General features: G+C 38.4%; 2 protein-coding genes across 19 annotated transcripts in view; one reads left to right on the top strand and one right to left on the bottom strand.

Annotated features, from left to right (window-relative positions):
- PFDN1 (prefoldin subunit 1) overlaps positions 1-18,402 on the bottom strand; it is a 381,910-nt gene that overhangs the window by 197,377 nt on the left and 166,131 nt on the right. The gene's annotated exons all lie outside the window — the stretch shown is intronic.
- ANKHD1 (ankyrin repeat and KH domain containing 1) overlaps positions 1-18,402 on the top strand; it is a 142,822-nt gene that overhangs the window by 33,956 nt on the left and 90,464 nt on the right. For all 17 annotated transcript variants that reach the window (XM_050794974.1, XM_050794962.1, XM_050794961.1 and 14 more), the window contains exons 2-7: positions 716-869; positions 3,076-3,232; positions 4,733-4,880; positions 5,617-5,764; positions 10,387-10,620; positions 14,404-14,498. In XM_050794974.1, coding sequence (XP_050650931.1) covers positions 716-869; positions 3,076-3,232; positions 4,733-4,880; positions 5,617-5,764; positions 10,387-10,620; positions 14,404-14,498 — 936 coding nt within the window. The remainder of the gene's footprint in view (positions 1-715; positions 870-3,075; positions 3,233-4,732; positions 4,881-5,616; positions 5,765-10,386; positions 10,621-14,403; positions 14,499-18,402) is intronic.

Genomic DNA, 18,402 nt, shown 5'->3' with positions numbered 1-18,402 from the left:
TTCAATAAAAAGTAAATGCTTTTATTTTTATTTTTTGAGATGAAGTTTTTGCTCTATTGCCCAGTCTGGAGTGCAATGGCATGATCTCGGCTCACAGCAACCTGCATCTTCTCCTGGGTTCAAGCAATTCTTCTGCCTCAGCCTCCTGAGTAGCTGGGATTACAGGCATCCCCCACCACGCCCGGCTAATTTTTGTATTTTTAGTAGAGATGAGGTTTCACCATGTTGGCCAGGATGGTCTCAAACTCTTGACCTCATTACAGGTGTGAGCCACCGTGCCCAGCCCCTGCTGTTTTTTGGTATTATTATTATTATTGTTACTTTTTAATAGATACGGGGTTTCACCTTGTTGCCCAGGCTGGTCTCAAACTCATGAGCTCAAGCGATCTGCCCATCTGGCCCTCCCAAAGTGCTAGGATCACAGGCGTGGGCCACTGTGACTGGCCTTAATATTGCTTTTCATGCTCTGTATTAGTCACAGAAGATACAATGCTCTTGAGGAAACTTTAGTGTATGTGTGTTATACCTGTAGTCATGTCTGAAGGTAAACAGTCACAATGTCCTTTGAAGTCCATTCCCATACTCCCTTGTTTCTATAATAATTTTTCTGCTTATATTTAAGTTCTAATTAAGAAGTCATATTACCTTAAATTGTAGTTATTCTAATCATATTGATATCAGTTTCATGGATATTGCATCTTTATTTCATTAATAGGTTGAATCATTTATTTTGGACCAAGAAGATCTGGATAACCCAGTGCTTAAAACAACATCAGAGATATTCTTATCAAGTACTGCAGAAGGAGCAGACTTACGCACTGTGGATCCAGAGACACAGGCACGACTAGAAGCATTGTTAGAGGCAGCAGGTACTTTATTTTTTGTTTTATCTTTTTCATCTCTTTAAAAGTCTAGATCTCTTTACAGAGTTACGTGAGATTACCCCAAAATTCTATGACATTATACAAAATTTAAAATCTCTAAAATTTATTTTTCTTTTTATCTCCCGAAGAAAATGTTCACATTTTGTATTTCTGGGCTCAACTCTTATATTTTTAAGGTATTAAGATAATCAGCATCCTGGCGCAGTGGCTCATGCCTGTAATCCCAGCACTTTGGGAGGCCGAGGCAGGCTGATTGCCTGAGCCTCAGGAGTTTGAGACCAACCTGGGGAACGTGGTGAAACCCTGTCTCTACTAAAATAGAAAAAAATTAGCCAAGTGTGTTGGTGTGCGCCTGTAGTCCCAGCTACTCGGGCGACTGAAGCAGGAGAATTGCTTGAACCCTGGAGGTGGAGGTTGCAGTGAGCTGAGATCACTCCATTGCACTCCATCCTGGGCAACAGAGCGAGACTCTGTTTGGAAAAAAAAAAAAAAAAAAAAGATAATCGACTAGTTATCAAAGAAAACTTACCTATTAGCCATTATAAAATAAAAATGTGGGAGATAAATTTAGTTAATCATTTATGACTTCTTTATCTGTACTGATTTAGGGAGCTGCATATTGATTACTTGTGTATTCGCTTTATGTTTAACTTGATTTTAAATAGCTAATTTTTTATATGTAATACACATTATAAAACAGCTAAAGTGATATGAAATATATTAAGTAGATAAAAAAACCTTCCCATTTTCTGTCAAGGTTTACATCTACTTCTAGACTTTTCTCCTTGTGGTGATATAAATACATGTATATGTTTGAATATATATGATTGTTAAAAACGAAGTAGGATCATAATACACAAAATACAACTTTTTTTCCCCATATGATTTATTGTGGGCATCCTTCCATGACAGTTTATATTGATCTTTCTCTTTTTATTGAAGGGTACCATAATATTCTGTTGCTTGGATGAATCATAATTAATTTTACCAATTTTAGCTTATATCCAGTTTTTTAATATCACAAATAATGCTATAGTTTATAGCCTTATATATCGGTAACGTTTCTTATTTGTGCAAGTATCTCTTTAGGACAGAATTTTAGAAAGTGTTATCAATGGGTAAGAATATATTTGCATTTAAAATTTTGGCAGCTGACTGGGCGCCATGGCTCATGCCTGTAATCCCAGCACTTTGGGAGGCTGAGGCAGGCGGGTCACTTGAGGTCAGGAGTTTGAGACCAGCCTGGCCAACATGGTAAAACCTCGTCTTTACTTAAAAAACACAAAAATTAACTGGCTGTGGGGGCACACACCTGTAATCCCAGCTACTCGAGAGACCGAGGCAGGAGAATCGCTTGAACCCAGGAGGCGGAGGTTGCAGTGAGCCGGGATCGTGTCACTGCACTTCAGTCTGGGTGACAGAGCAAGACTCCGTCTCAAAAAATAAATAAGTAAAATAAAAATTTGACAACCATTATTAAATTAGTCCCTCAGGTTTGTGCCTGTATTTATTTCTTTATTCACTGAAAAATCAACAGTTTTTGAGAGGGCCTCACACCTCAGACATTGTTTTGTCAGTTTCATAAATGAAAAATACATCACCATTTTAGTTTGCATTCATTTTATATTATTAGTAAATTGTGTGGTAGCTCTTTATAAATGGTGATATAAATTCATTGAGTGTTGTGTATATAATTTTTTAATTTTAATTTTATTTGTAAGAATGAATTTAATTTAAAATGTGGCCCCGGAAGATGGTTGTGACCAAACGAAGAAACAATTGAATTGTTTGTTATAATATTAGAGACTATCCCCCCTCTGAAGATACTACTGAAAATAGTACAATCAGATATTCTGTACTAGAGATCTTATGGTGTGACTATGTATTTTGAGAGAAATCTCATTTATTTGATACAGTTAGCATCATGTGAAGTTACATATGGATTAGGTAGAGGACAAATTAATATGTGCATTGTAAAGGTAGAAAGACTAAAACATAGGTGGTTATGCCATGGCCTTTTGACATTAGTGGCAGAATTGAAATGATGAACCTTATCTTCTGTCACCCTAACCTATGGATTCTATACCATTTCTTTTTCCTAGATAATAGTGTTTAGAAATGTAATTACAATTTGCACTTTTATACTTTTTTTTTTTTCCTGCACTACCTGATTGATTGATGCACACTGAAGGAATTGGAAAATTGTCAACTGCTGATGGTAAAGCTTTTGCAGATCCTGAAGTACTCCGGAGACTGACATCCTCAGTTAGTTGTGCACTGGATGAAGCTGCTGCTGCACTGACACGGATGAAAGCAGAAAACAGCCACAATGCAGGACAAGTGGACACGTATGTGTTTAATGACTTTTGGGAATTAGACATTTTCTTGAGTAGATTTTGGGAAAGTAGCGAATTTTGGTTGAATATATCTTTTGGTGGAACTTATAAACTTTATTTAGCTGGATGGATATTACATTTTAAGTGGATATATAAATGTATATGTATTATGTAGCTATAAAAATGGATATTTTTGTTTCTTCATTCAGCTCTTATTCATTGAGCATTCTTGTGGAATGTATTACACTAGAATCTATGAGAAATCCAAACTGAATAAGATCTGTTTTCCAGTTATAAGGAAGTTACTTATTCTAAAAGTTATTATAGTAAACTCTAAACTGATTGCTTGAGTACTAATACATGAAATGAGTTACTAATGCAGTAGTCTAGTTGCTTGCTACTCAAATATGGTCCATGGGCTAGCAGTATCAGCATCACCTCAGAGCTTGTGAGAAATGCAGAATCCCAGACCCTACTCCATGTCTACTGAATCAGAATCTGCATTTTAACAAGAAATAGGAGTAACTCGTACACATTAAAGTTTGAGACTCAGTGGTCTAGTTAGTCATTCTGTGGTAAAATAGTTTTCTTAGGTGTTCGCCTTCACTGCTACTAAGTAAAAATTTCAGCCATAGGATTATATCCCAAAATATCTTTGGGAATCGTTATATAAGTAGAGTTTAAAAACTTGTGCATCTAATACAGGGGTGTCCAAATTTTGGGTTCCCTGGGCTACATTGGAAGAAGAATTGTCTTGGGCCACACATAAAATACAACTACTAGAGGCTGGGCTTGGTGGCTCATGTCTGTAACCAGGCACTTTGGGAGGCTAAGGTGGGTGGATCACTTGAAGCCAGGAGTTCAAAACCAGCCTGGACAACATGGTGAAAACTCATCTCTCCTAAAAATACAAAAATTAGCCAGGTATGGTGGCACACATCTGTAATCCCAGCTACTTGAGAGGCTAAGACACAAGAATCACTTGAACCTGGGAGGTGGAGTTTGCAGTGAGCCAAGATTGTGCCACTGCATTCTATCCTGGTCAACAGAGTGAGACTCTGTCTCAAAAACAAAATAAAACAAAATACAAACACTAATGATAGCTGATGAGCGAAAAGAAAAAAAAAATTGCAAAAAATTTTCATAATGTTTAAAGAAAGTTTACAAATTTGTGTTGGGTTGCTTTCAAAGCTGTCCTGGGCCATGGGTTGGACATGCTTGGTCTAATGCTTTAAAAAACTTTATTTAAAATTTGTTATAATGTGTTAGGAGATTTTAAAAGATAAAAATGACAGCTGATTTCAAATTCACTCACTGGCTTTCTGGCTTGGTTGATAAACATGAATAATTGAAGTTCCAAACAAGATGCTCAGCAAGTAATATGTTCATATAATTTTTTTCTCTTACTGTATTAACATTTTTCTTTGTGTGATTATTTATATTTAATATAATTTATCATAGGACCCCTGAGTCTTTTTGTTTCAGTTAATTGTTGAATGGTTTTGTTTCCAGTCGCAGTCTAGCAGAAGCTTGTTCAGATGGGGATGTTAATGCTGTTCGTAAATTGCTAGATGAAGGCAGAAGTGTAAATGAACATACAGAAGAAGGAGAAAGCCTGCTGTGTTTGGCTTGTTCAGCAGGGTATTATGAATTAGCACAAGTAAGCAGAAATAATATTTAGTGATTAAAATTGTGGAAGGGTTCTGATGTTTTATTTATTTTTGTCACTTATAAGATAGATTATAATTAGAGGCCAGAGTCTTCTCTTCCCCCATCCCTCTTCCCTTTTTGGTAATAGGTAAAGTAGAAACAGATACACAGTTTATTTTGTTGCCTGTACATGCAACTGAGAATGGTCCGTTTTTCTGCCACTTACTCAAAGCTAATCCTAATGATTAAGAAACAAATAGATATAATAATAATTTTAAATTTGTCCTTTGAAATAATATACAACTATAATGGAAAGTAGTCATTATTTTCATCACATTCAGGTTACCCCAATTCTTTTAATTTTTTTTCCTTCTATGTTAGAACAGTACTGGGAATTAACCATGTTTTTACCAGTTTCTGTCTTGTGAGTATAGTTGAGTATAGTGTTCTTTAGCTAGATAACCTCAAGCATAACATTCTTTGACAAGAACCATCACATTTTATAATAGGATGGCTAATATGATTGTGTACTTTATTTAAATATTAATATGTAATGATATTGTCAAATACAGCATGTAACCTGGCATGTTGAGCAGTGAAAATTGGCATAATTTTTTCAAAAGGTCATATTGATTTTTCCTCACCCCTATTCTAGAAGAATATCTTCAGAGATTCAGTATATTCTCTAGAAATACTATTGAATAGTAAGAATTAACAATTTCTCTGTGTGTATATGTGTTTTAAAGGTATTGCTTGCTATGCATGCTAATGTTGAAGATCGAGGGAATAAAGGAGACATAACTCCCCTGATGGCAGCTTCCAGTGGAGGTTACTTAGATATTGTGAAATTATTACTTCTTCATGATGCTGATGTCAACTCCCAGTCTGCAACAGGTATGTAGAAAATGATGTCTTAATTGGGAGAAAAAATCGACATAATTGTTACCTGAGAGAGAGAAAAATTAGATTTCTGAGGAAAACCAGTATAAACCTACAGAAAAATCTTAGCCCTTATGTAGAATCTTTGAGTAAAATACAAAGTAATTTGATATCCTCAAAAGTCTTTAAAAACACACTTAGATTCCCCTTTAGTCAAGATTGGGTTTTTGTGGTATGAACATAATGGAATATTATTCAGACTTAAAAAAAGGAGGAGATCCTGCCATTTGCCACAGCATGGATGGACTTGAAGGACATTATGCTAAGTGAAATAAGCCAGACACAGAAAGAAAAGTATTGCATGATCTCACTTTTTTTCCCCCACATTCTTATGGACATATGTATGCATGATCTCATTTACATGTGGAATATTGAAAATTTACGAAAAGAGTTAAATATATAGAGATAAGACATTGTTTACCAAGTCAGGGGTGGGGAGAAGAAAGGGGAGAAGAAATGGGAGAAGTAGGTAAAAGGATACAAAGTAGCAAATATGTGGAATGAACAAGTCAAAAAGTCTGTACAACATGAGGACTATAATTAATAATAGTGTATTATATTCAGGATTTTTTGCTAAATGAGTAGATTATGTTGCTCTTGCCACAGGGGGTAAAATTGGGTAACTATGTGAGAAAAATGTTAATTTGTTCTTTTTTTTTTTTTTTTTTTTTTGAGACGGTGTCTCGCTCTGTCACCCAGGCTGGAGTGCAGTAGCCGGATCTCAGCTCACTGCAAGCTCCGCCTCCTGGGTTTAAGCCATTCTCCTGCCTCAGCCTCCCGAGTAGCTGGGACTACAGGCGCCCGCCAACTCACCCGGCTAGTTTTTTGTATTTTTTTTAGTAGAGACGGGGTTTCACCGTGTTAGCCAGGATGGTCTCGATCTCCTGACCTCGTGATCCACCCGTCTTGGCCTCCCAAAGTGCTGGGATTACAGGCTTGAGCCACTGCGCCCGGCCAATTTGTTCTATAGTAACCATTTTATTATGTATGTGTCTTACAACAACATGTCACGTACCTTATGTATGTAATATATATGGAGGCAAAATTTATAAACTGTATTTCTTATAATTCTTTATCTTCAATACAAAACCCTTTAGATTATAGATAAACCTGAGTGTTTACCCTATAGGGTTTTACATGTTGAGTTTGTGGAATACATTTACTAATAAGATTTTAAAATTTATTTATTTATTTATTTATTTATTTTTGAGTCTCACTCTGTCACCCAGGCTGGAGTGCAGTAGCACGATCTCGGCTAACTGCAACCTCCGCCTCCCGGGTTCAAGAGATTCTCCCACCTTAGCTTCCCAGGTAGCTGGGATTGCAGGCACGTACCTCTACTCCTGGCTAATTTTTTGTACTTTTTTAGTAGAGACGGGGTTTCACCATGTTGGCCAGGCTGGTCTTAAATTCCTGATCTCATGTGATCTGCCCACCTCGGCCTCCCAAAGTGCTGGGATTACAGACGTGAGCCACCAAGCCTGGCTGAGATATTCTTGTATAGCAAGAGTCCCCAACCTTTTTGACACCAGAGACAATTGGAAGACAATTTTTCCACGCATGGGGGAAGGAGAGGGGGATGTTTTCGGGATGAAACTGTTTCACCTTAGATAGTCAATTGTCTCATAGGAGTGTGCCACCTAAATCCCTCGCCCATCATTCATTTGAACTGAGCAGCTTGGTGCATACTATAGTTGGAACCTTTGAAAGTGGCTCCCTGTATTAATTAAATACAGAAAATATCTCTTACATTTACATAAAAGAAAACAGTTAATTTTAGAGCATGTTGGTGAACCACCAGATTGATTTACTTAATTTTTTATCTGATTATGAAAATAATATATGCTAACTATAAGAACATTTGAGAAATGCAGAGAAGTAGGAAGAATAAAAGATAACGCTCCCATAAACTCTGTGGCACAGAAGTCACTGCTATTACTATATTAGTTTAGTTCCTTCCAGTATTTTTGATGCATAAAATTATGTAGTTGAAATTATACCCTATGTGCAATTTTGTTTGACTTCACTTATTTTCTATTTTATTAACTTTTTTTTTTTTTTGGAGTCTTGCACTGTTGCCCAGGCTGGAGTGCAGTGGCGCAATCTTGGCTCACTGCAAGCTCCGCCTCCCGGGTTCATGCCATTCTCCTGCCTCAGCCTCCCTAGTAGCTGGGACTACAGGCGCCCGCCACTACACCTGGCTAATTTTTTTGTATTTTTAGTAGAGACGGGGTTTCACCATGTTAGCCAGGATGGTCTCGATCTCCTGATCTCGTGATCCGCCTACCTCGGCCTCCCAAAGTGCTGGAATTACAGGCATGAGCCACTGTGCCAAGCCTATTTTATTAACTTTTTAACAAACTTTTTTAAAGGTTACATAATATTTCCTTAAATTGATATACCACCAATTTTAGGGGCAGAGGGCATTAACTGGTTGTGAACAACAGCAAAATATGTTAAATTAAGATGATAAAATAAATTGCTTTGTTCTGGTTAACAGTATTATGCTATATACACACTCCTTTGAAAAATACTCTAAAAAGAGGATGCCGCCATCAAGGAAGTTTTAAATTTCTCCTTGAGGATTCTTGGTGATCATCAAATTCAGTTGTTTTTAAGGTTTTCTGTCAAATAACGCTAACTTCAAGCCAAACAGTTTATGGAAGCACAGATATAATATTACACAGATAAAAGAGGAGTTGATCTAAAGTAGAGATAGTTGGGGGCTTTAATTTCTGGAACCTAGGTCTCCCCATCTTCTGTGCTGAGGAACTTTTTGGAAGCGGGGGATTCTAAAGTTCTTGGAAGACATTTTGAAAACCACCATATTGTTATCAGTACCTTTATTTTTAAAAAGTAGGTGAACATTTTGAGAGAGAAAAGGGCTTGACTGAGATGAAGTCCCCCTGTCTTTTTTTTTTTTTTTCCTTAGGTGAAATAGATACACTATGTAGAAGGAAGGGATTATTATATACAATGCAGTAAGCACATGTTCTTTGATGGGCTGCTCCGTACACTCTCCATGTGGCCATTTAAGACGTTCTTCTCAAATCCCACACATACCCCTCCTCACTTCCACTGATTGCCTTAACTCATACTTCATACTTCATTGGGAAAATAGAAATTTCCGGAAGGAAATTGCATCATCTTCTCACCAATAATTTCTAGTCAATGAACATATTTTAATTAGTTCGTTCATTTTGTTCAGTAGGTTGCACCTACTGCCTGCATGTCAGAATCGCTTAAGAGAGCTGGTTAAAAATACAGGTTCTCAGGAGTCTTCCTTCTGTACTGCAAAGCAGTCAGTCTCAGGAGAGACCAGGGGTGATAAACCATAGCTCTGTATTGCAGCTCTCTGAGGGGATGTGGTCACTATTCTAGTCACCTGCTTTTACTTAATGCATTTTGTTTGATGCCAGATGTCCTTTCTGCCTTTAGGAATCCTACTTAACTTTTGAGGCCCAGTCCAAATGTAGCTGCTGATGCTTTTTTAAAAAACAAACAAAAAATTCCAGTTTTTTGAGATATAATTCATATAGCATAAAATTCACTTGATTTAAGTATACAATAATGATTTTTAGTAAATTTATAGTTGTACAATCATCAGTACAATCTAATTGTAGAATATTCCCATCACCACAGAAAGATCTCTATGCCCATTTGGAGTCACCTCAATTATTCAGACAACTATTAATCTACTTTCTGTCTCTACAGATTTACTTTTCTGGATATTTTATATTGTCCAGATCTTTATAATATATAGTCTTTTGTACTGGGCTTTCTGGAAAGTCTTTGTATTGGGCTCAAGTGATCCTCCCACCACCTGCCTCTAGAGTAGCAGGGACTACAGGGGTATGCCACCATGCCTGGCTCAGTTTTTTTTAGTATAGATACTGTGTTGCTCAGGCTGGTCTCAGACTCCCTGGGTTCAAGCAATCCTTCCAGCCTTGGCCTCCCAAAGTGCTGGGATTACAGGTGTGAGCCATCGTACCTGGCCAGAAAATCATTTAATTAGTAAGAAAATTGGCCGGGCACAGTGTAATTGGCATAATTGGCAGATTATGCCTGTAATCCCAGCACTTTGGGAGGCTGAGGCAGGTGGATTGCCTGATGTCAGGAATTTGAGACCAGCCTGCCAACATGGTGAAACCCTATCTCTACTAAAAATATAAAAATTAGTGGGGCATGGTGGTGGGCACCTGTAATCCCAGCTACTTGGGAGGCTGAGGCAGGAGAATCACTTGAAGCTGGGAAGCTGAGGTTGCAGAGAGCCAAGATCGTGCCATTGCACTCCAGCCTGGGCAACAGAACGAGACACTATCTCAAAAAAAAAAAAAAAAAAAAAATTAAAGTGATGCTTCTAACCAATGATAATGAAAAAAAGTTGAGATAGTAGTTGTAGTGATTTGTGTAAGGGAATTGAAGAGGTATACTAGAGTATTAGCATAATCATAATTGTATCTGTTCTGTCATAATTTTATATTTCTTTTTATTATGTCTTTTAAAATCTTTTATTTATTTTTATTTTTTAAATATGTATTCTGCTCATGTATTATATTTCTTTTTCTTCTTTTTAGGAAACACCGCACTAACTTATGCCTGTGCTGGAGGATTTGTTGACATTGTTAAAGTGCTCCTTAATGAAGGTGCAAATATAGAAGATCATAATGAAAATGGACATACTCCCTTAATGGAAGCAGCCAGTGCAGGTCATGTGGAAGTTGCAAGAGTTCTTTTAGATCATGGTGCAGGCATCAACACTCATTCTAATGAATTCAAAGAAAGTGCTCTTACACTTGCATGCTACAAAGGTACTTAATATATGTATGAATATTTATAATGTTTTTCATAACCACTTTGATTATTTGAGTATTGAGTATTTGAGTTACTTTATGTTGCTTATGTTTTCCCTGTGCTATAAAATTATCTAGTTTATAAGAAATTATATAGAAGATCTATTTTAGTCTGTATCGCCTATAATAGTTTTCTAGTGTATGTTTATTATTTTAATTCATATTACTACTTAGCTTAGATTTAGAGGGTTTCCATTATTTGCTAAGTTTTATTTTATATGATTTTTCCATGTTTATTTAAAAAATAGTACATGCCGGCCGGGCGCGGTGGCTCAAGCCTGTAATCCCTGCACTTTGGGAGGCCAAGATGGGCAGATCACGAGGTCAAGAGATCGAGACTCTCCTGGCTAACATGGTGAAACCCTGTCTCTACTAAAAAATACGAAAAACTAGCCGGGCGCGGTGGTGGGTGCCTGTAGTCCTGGCTACTCAGGAGGCTGAGGCAGGAGAATGGTGTAAACCTGGGAGGCGGAGCTTGCAGTGAGCTGAGATCTGGCCACTGCACTCCAGCCTGGGCGACAGAGCGAGACTCCGTCTCAAAAAAAAAAAAAAAAAAAAAGTACATGCCAAAGTAATAATACACACAATACTGAAAACCTGAAAAACACAGAGTAACACAAAGAAAAGAAATTTTTTTTTTTTTGAGACAGAATGTCGCTCTGTTACCCAAGCTGGAGTGCAGTGGCGCGATCTCAGCCCACTGCAGCCTCTGCCTCCCGGACTCAAGTGATTCTCGTGCCTCGGCCTCCCAAGTAGCTGGGACTACAGGCATGCACCACCATACCTGGCTAATTTTTGTATTTTTAGTAGAGACAGAGTTTCACTATGTTGGCCAGGCTGGTCTTGAACAGTAATCCTCCTGCCTTAGCCTCCCAAAGTGCTGGGATTACAGCCGTGAGCCACCACACCCAGCTAAAGAAAATAAATTTTAAAATGACATGTGATGCTACCATCTAAAGATAAAAAAGCATGTAAACAATAGTGTATACATTTCCAATTTGTTTTTAAGTATGTTTATAAACAAACATATATATATATTTTAAACAAAACAGTTATATGCTAACAGTTTTATAATCTACTTATTTTATTTAGCACTATATCATGGACATTTTTCATCTCAATAAATATTCTTTATTTTTTATTTTTCATTTATTATTATTTTTTTTTTGAGACGGAGTTTGACTCTTGTTGCCCAGGCTGGAGTGCAATGGCGCGATCTTGGCTCACTGCAACTTCCACCTCCTGGGTTCAAGTGATTCTTCTATCTCAGCCTCCCGAGTAGCTGGTATTACAGGTGCATGCCACCATGTCTGGCTAATTTTTGTATTTTTGGTAGAGACAGGGTTTCATCATATTGGTCAGTCTGGTCTCCTGGCCTCAAATGATCCACCTGCCTTGGCCTCCTAAAGTGCCAGGGTTATAGGCGTGAACCACCATGCCTGGCTTATTTTTTATTATTTATAGAGACAGAGTTTTCCTCTATCACACAGGATGGAGTGCAGTGTCACTGTCATAACTCACTGCAGCCTCAAACTCCTGGGTTCTAGCTATCCTCCTGCCTCAGCCTCCTGAATAGCTAGGATTACAGACTCACACCACCATACCCAGCTAATTTTATTTTTATTTTTTTGTAGAGATGGAAGTCTCACTATGTTGCCCAGGCTGGTCTCAACCTCCAGGCCTCAAGTGATCTTCCTACCTCAGACTCCCAAAATGTTAGGATTACAGGTGTAAGCCACCATGCCTGGGCTCAATAGATATTCTTACAATGTAACTTTTGATGGTTATATACTATTTCACTATTTCATTTAGGATTAAAATTGGTTGCATATGTCACAAAATCTAAATTAATGATTTGAGCGAAAGAGAAATCCAAGGGTAAGCCATTTAGGGCTAGTATGGCAGTTCTATTGTCATCAAGAGCTCATAATTCTATTTTTCTGCTCTACTATCCTAGTATGTGGTTTGTATCCTCATGGTTACAATAAACCTATAAACCAAGATGATAGCTAGGACCCCAGCAGTTCACATTCTAGGAAAGACGTTAAGGGCAAAATAAGGAGTGCCTCTCAATTTAGTAACTCCCTTTAAAGAGTATTCCTAGGTGTGCAGCTTTATAACTACCACTTACATCTCATTGGCTACACATAGCTGCAAGAGGGGCAGAGAAATATAGTCTTCTAGTCAGGTATGTTGCTCCCCAGATGAAATTGGAGTTCTGTTACTAAAAAAGAATAAGAGAACGCTGGGTGCAGTAGCTCACACCTATAATCCCAGCACTTTGGGAGACTGAGGCAGGAGGATCTCTTGAGGCCTAGATCAGTCCTAGCTACTCGGGCAGCTGAGGTGGACGGATCCCTTAAGCTTTGGAGTTCAAGGCTGCAGTGAGCTATGATCATGCCACTGCACTATAGCCTGGGCAACAGAGACCTCGTTTCTAAAAGTGAGAAAGAATAAGAGAATGGAGATTAGATAGGGAACTAGCAGTCTGCCAAATATATCAAATAGATGTACCATAATTGCCTATTTTTGGACACTTAAATTGTTCCCAGGTTTTCACTATTATTAAAAATACTGATAACATCCTTGTGCAGACATTTTTGTGTAATCTCTGATTATTTCCTTAGGATAAATTCCTGGAAGTGGAATTTCTGGGTCAAAGGGTATGGATATTTTTAAGGGTTTTGCTACATATTGCCAAATTGCCTTCTAGAAAGGTTCAAGCAATTTATACTCCCTCCGACAATGTTTGAGTGTGCCCTGGTCGGGCGCGGTGGCTCACGCCTGTAATCCCAGCACTTTGGGAGGCTGAGGTGGGCGGATCACAAGGTCAGGAGATCGAGACCATGGTGAAACCCCGTCTCTACTAAAAATAGAAAAAATTAGCAGGGCGCAGTGGCAGGCGCCTGTAGTCCCAGCTACTCGGAAGGCTGAGGCAGGAGAATGGCGTGAACCCGGGAGGCGGAGCTTGCAGTGAGCCGAGATTGCACCACTGCACTCCAGCCTGGGCGACAGAGTGAGACTCCGTCTCAAAAAAAAAAAAAAAGAGAGTGCCCTTTGCCCCACCCTACACCCTCACCAACACTGGGTATTATCATTCTTTTTAATATTTGCCATTTTGATAGTAAAAAAATGGTGTCTTGTTTTAATTTGCATTTCTTTAATAGGAAGGTTTAATATTGTTTTCATCGGTTTAATATTCACCTGCATTTCTTTGCTGAATTATCATTTCATATCCGTCACCCATTCTTCTGGAGTGTTTGTCATTTTCTTATTGACTATCAAGGCTTTTTATATATTCACTGTATCAAGAGGATTGGAATTATTTTAAATGGAGTTTTCTGTGCCTGCTTATTGCTACAGTGGGTTTATGGTTATTTTAAAGCTGTTTTTCTGGAATATATGATCCAAAGATACTTTACTTGGCTTTCTATTTGATCTCAATATTTTGATTAGATAAATAATTTATGTATATTCAACCAAGGTAAAAGCATTATTGCTTTACTTAACTTGAATTATGTGCCTTGGACTCATTCAGTCTTTAAAGCCTAGATAATAAGACCATGAAAAAAGCCTATATATTGCTTTGAATGGGCTTTGTAAAACTGTTACTGATTTATTTATTGAATACAAAATAAGTTCTCAAATTCCTGTATAGACATCTGAAGAAAAAGATTCCATACATTAATATTTAAATATTAAACTGATAGTTCTTTTAAAATTTTTGTTCCGTTTTTCAAGGCCATTTGGATATGGTTCGCTTTCTGCTTGAAGCTGGTGCAGATCAAGAGCACAAAACAGATGAGATGCACACTGCCTTGATGGAGGCCTGCATGGTAATTTTAAATTATAGTCACTTGAGATTTTATGGGAAGAAAAGGTCGTGTTTAAGCCTTTAAGAGTTATTAATTGGGCCGGGCGCGGTGGCTCAAGCCTGTAATCCCAGCACTTTGGGAGGCCGAGACGGGCGGATCACAAGGTCAGGAGACCATCCTGGCTAACACGGTGAAACCCCGTCTCTACTAAAAAATACAAAAAACTAGCCGGGCGAGGTGGTGGGCGCCTGTAGTCCCAGCTACTCGGGAGGCTGAGGTAGGAGAATGGCGTGAACCCGGGAGGCGGAGCTTGCAGTGAGCTGAGATCCGGCCACTGCACACCAGCCTGGGCGACAGAGCGAGACTCCGTCTCAAAAAAAAAAAAAAAAGAAGAGTTACTAATTGCCGAGTGCGGTGGCTCACGCCTGTAATCGCAGCACTTTGGGAGGCCGAGTCAGGCAGATCACATGGTCAGGAGTTCGAGACCAGTCTGGCCAATATGGTGAAACCCCATCTCTACTAAAACTACAAAAATTAGCCAGGCATGGGGCAGGCGCCTGTAGTCCTGACTACTCGGGAGGCTGAGGCAGGAGTATTGCTTGAACCCGAGAGATGAAGGTTGTAGTGAGCAGAGATTGTGCCGCTGCACTCCAGCCTGGGCGGCAGAGCGAGACTCCGTCTCAAAAAAAGAAAAAAAAAGTTATTAATTGGTGTTGGGTTTATATAATTTCTTGATGCTAAATTAAACACACTTAATGCTTGAATGGCTCTGCTTTTGGAATGCTTTTGGAATATAACAAAGTATTTGACCTTAGGGATATTATTGATAAAACTCTAATTCTGGAGATAGTAGACATAGTTCTAGTGTTTTTACAGTTTCATATTAAAATCTTAAATAGCAAATTGACCTCAAAATATATTGACTCAAACTGTATGGATAGCCTATAAAACATTTAACTGTGTTTTTTAAAGGATAATCGAGAATCATATTTTTAATACACAATTCTCTGTGTCACAGAGAATAATCACCTTTAATGCTGTCAATCCAGAAATCCTTTTTCTACTTCTGTAAGCACATACATATATCATGCATATATGCATATCTAAAAGAGAATGCAAATACAAAGAAACTCAAAGCATTCTGATAAGTATTTAAGACAGATTTAATGGCAAGAAAATTACCTGGAAGTACAAATGCGTTTTTCAGATGTGATTAAATAAGCTCATCATTACACATGTTAATTTCTATTTTGTTGACTATTGCTGTTTAACAAATCACTCAAAACACAATGGCTTAATGCAGCAGCCACATATTACCTCTATCTTTTTTTTTTTTTTTTTTTTTGAGACAGAGTCTTGCTCTGTTGCTCAGGTTGGAGTGCAATGGTGTAATCTTAGCTCACTGCAACCTGCCTCCCAGGTTCAAGTGATTCTCGTGCCTCAGCCTTCCAAGTAGGTTCAAGTGATTCTCATGCCTCAGCTTTCCAAGCCTCCCACCTGTATCTTACACTATTTCATGTATCATATGATTCTATGGGTTGATTGGGTGGTTTTTCTGTTGGTCTCTCCCTCTCTCTCTCTTTTTTTGAAGCCAGTCTTTCACTCTGTTGCCCAGGCTAGAGTGCAGTGGCACCGTCATGGCTCATTACAGCCTGTACCCCCTGTACTCAAGCAGTCCTCTCGCCTCAGCTTCCCAAGTACCTGAGACTAGAGGGGCACGTCACCATGCCCAGCTAACTTTTACATTTTTTGTAGAGATAGCGTCTCACTATGTTGCCTAGACTTTAAGAAAAAAGTTTTATTTATTTATTTTTTACAATTCCCCTCTTAATATATGTACACAATATATGTTAGCAGAATCTATCAAAAAAATATTCAAAAATTTGGCTGGATGTGGTGGCTCATGCCTGTATTCCTAGCACTTTGAGAGGGTGAGGCGGATGGATCACTTGAAGCCAGGACTTCAAGACCAGCCTGGCCAACATGGTGAAACCCCATCTCTACTAAAAATACAAAAATTAGCCAGGCGTGGTAGTGTGCACCTGTAATTCCAGCTATTTAGGAGGCTGAGACACAAGAATCACTTGAACCTGAGAGGTGGAGGTTGCAGTGAGCTGAGATCACACCACTGCACTCCAACCTGGGTGACAGAGTGAGACTCTGTCTCAAAAAAAAAAAAAAAAAAAAATCAAGTAAATTCAAGTAAAATAATTTATTGAGAGCTTAGAGGAGATAGGCACAATAGCAGTTCCTTGATCTGTAGACATTTATAAATCCTTATTTTCTTTTCAATTAGAAATGCATTTCAACTACCAGATAACTCAGTATAGTAATTTGGTTAAAATATTTTATTTTACATGTATTTGAAGTATTAGTAAAACTAAAATTTTAATGTGAAGTCATCTGTTTTTGGCATTATATCAAAAGTGGTTAAGGCTGGGCTAGTCATTTAGTTAAGTATAATAAAAGTCTCGATGGATATTGAAATTTAACAATCAAGGTTTATTTATTTATTTATTTATTTATTTATTTCTGAGACGAAGTCTTGCTTTGTCGCCCAGCCTGGAGTGCAGTGGCCGGATCTCAGCTCACTGCAAGCTCCGCCTCCCGGGTTTACGCCATTCTCCTGCCTCAGCCTCCGGAGTAGCTGGGACTACAGGCGCCCACCACCTCGCCCGGCTAGTTTTTTGTATTTTTTTTAGTAGAGACGGGGTTTCACCGTGTTAGCCAGGATGGTCTCGGCCTCCCAAAGTGCTGGGATTACAGGCTTGAGCCACCGCGCCCGGCCTAAGGTTTCTTTATTTAATTCTTTTTTGTTTTTGAGACAGGGTCTCTGTCATTCAGGCTGGAGTGCGGTGGCGTGATCTTGGCTCACTGCAACCTCTGCCTCCTATGCTCGAGTAGTCCTCCTGCCTCAGCCTCCCAAGTAGCAGGGACTACCGGCGCATACCACTATGCTTGGCTGATTTTTGTATTTTTTGGAGGAACATGGTTTCACCCTGTTGCCCAGGGTGGTCTCGCACATCTGGGCTCAAGCTAGGTGTGAGCCACCATACACAGCCTTATTTCTTTAATAAAAGAACTACTAAACCTTATTTTTCTTTTTCTTTCTTTTTCTTTTTTTCTTTTTTTTTTTTTTTTTGAGACGGAGTTTTGCTCTTGTTGCCCAGGCTGGAGTGCAGTGGTGCTATCTGGACTCACCACAACCTCCGCCTCCTGAGTTCAAGTGATTCTCTGTTTTGGCCTCCCGAGTAGCTGGGATTACAGGCATGTACCACCACACCCGGCTAATTTTTTATTTTTAATAGAGACAGGGTTTCTCCATGTCAGTCAGACTGGTCTCACATTCCCGACCTCAGGTGATCCACCTGCCTCGGCCTCCCAAAGTGCTGGGATTACAGGCGTGAGCCACCATGCCCAGCCTAAACCTTATTTTTCTACTCAGTATTTATTTTTCATTAGCAACATTATGGTCATTTTTGAAATATAGTACAATATAGCCTCTGACTTTATGTGTCACAACAAGCTTTAAGACCTACATAAATTTTGCCATTAAAATTTTGAAATTAAAGAAGGGTATTTATGGTGATAGGTAGAATTGATATCCACCATAAGAGTATTTTATTGTTAATTGCCTTACTATCTATGCAGATAGGCCATGGTAAAAATTTTTACAAATGAGTATCTTTATTTTTACATCATTGCAAAATCTTTGCCTCATTGCAACAAGGTGTTGTGATTAGGAAAAATATAGGATAGTATCAATCCAGAGACATTTATGTTGGTGACATAATCCCAAGTGGTAATGACTTCACATAATTTGTTGTGTTATTTTTTGGCATACTTTTGTTTCTGAAATAGATGTAATACAGTTTCTACATTTGAATATGACACCTGAGTTTGAGGGTATGACTATATTTGACCT

The sequence above is a fragment of the Macaca thibetana genome, chromosome 6 (genome assembly GCF_024542745.1).
Source record: "Macaca thibetana thibetana isolate TM-01 chromosome 6, ASM2454274v1, whole genome shotgun sequence".
Lineage (NCBI taxonomy): Eukaryota > Metazoa > Chordata > Mammalia > Primates > Cercopithecidae > Macaca > Macaca thibetana.
The sequence above is the reverse complement of the archived record's forward strand: the minus strand, read 5'-3'. Positions and strand labels throughout refer to the sequence as shown.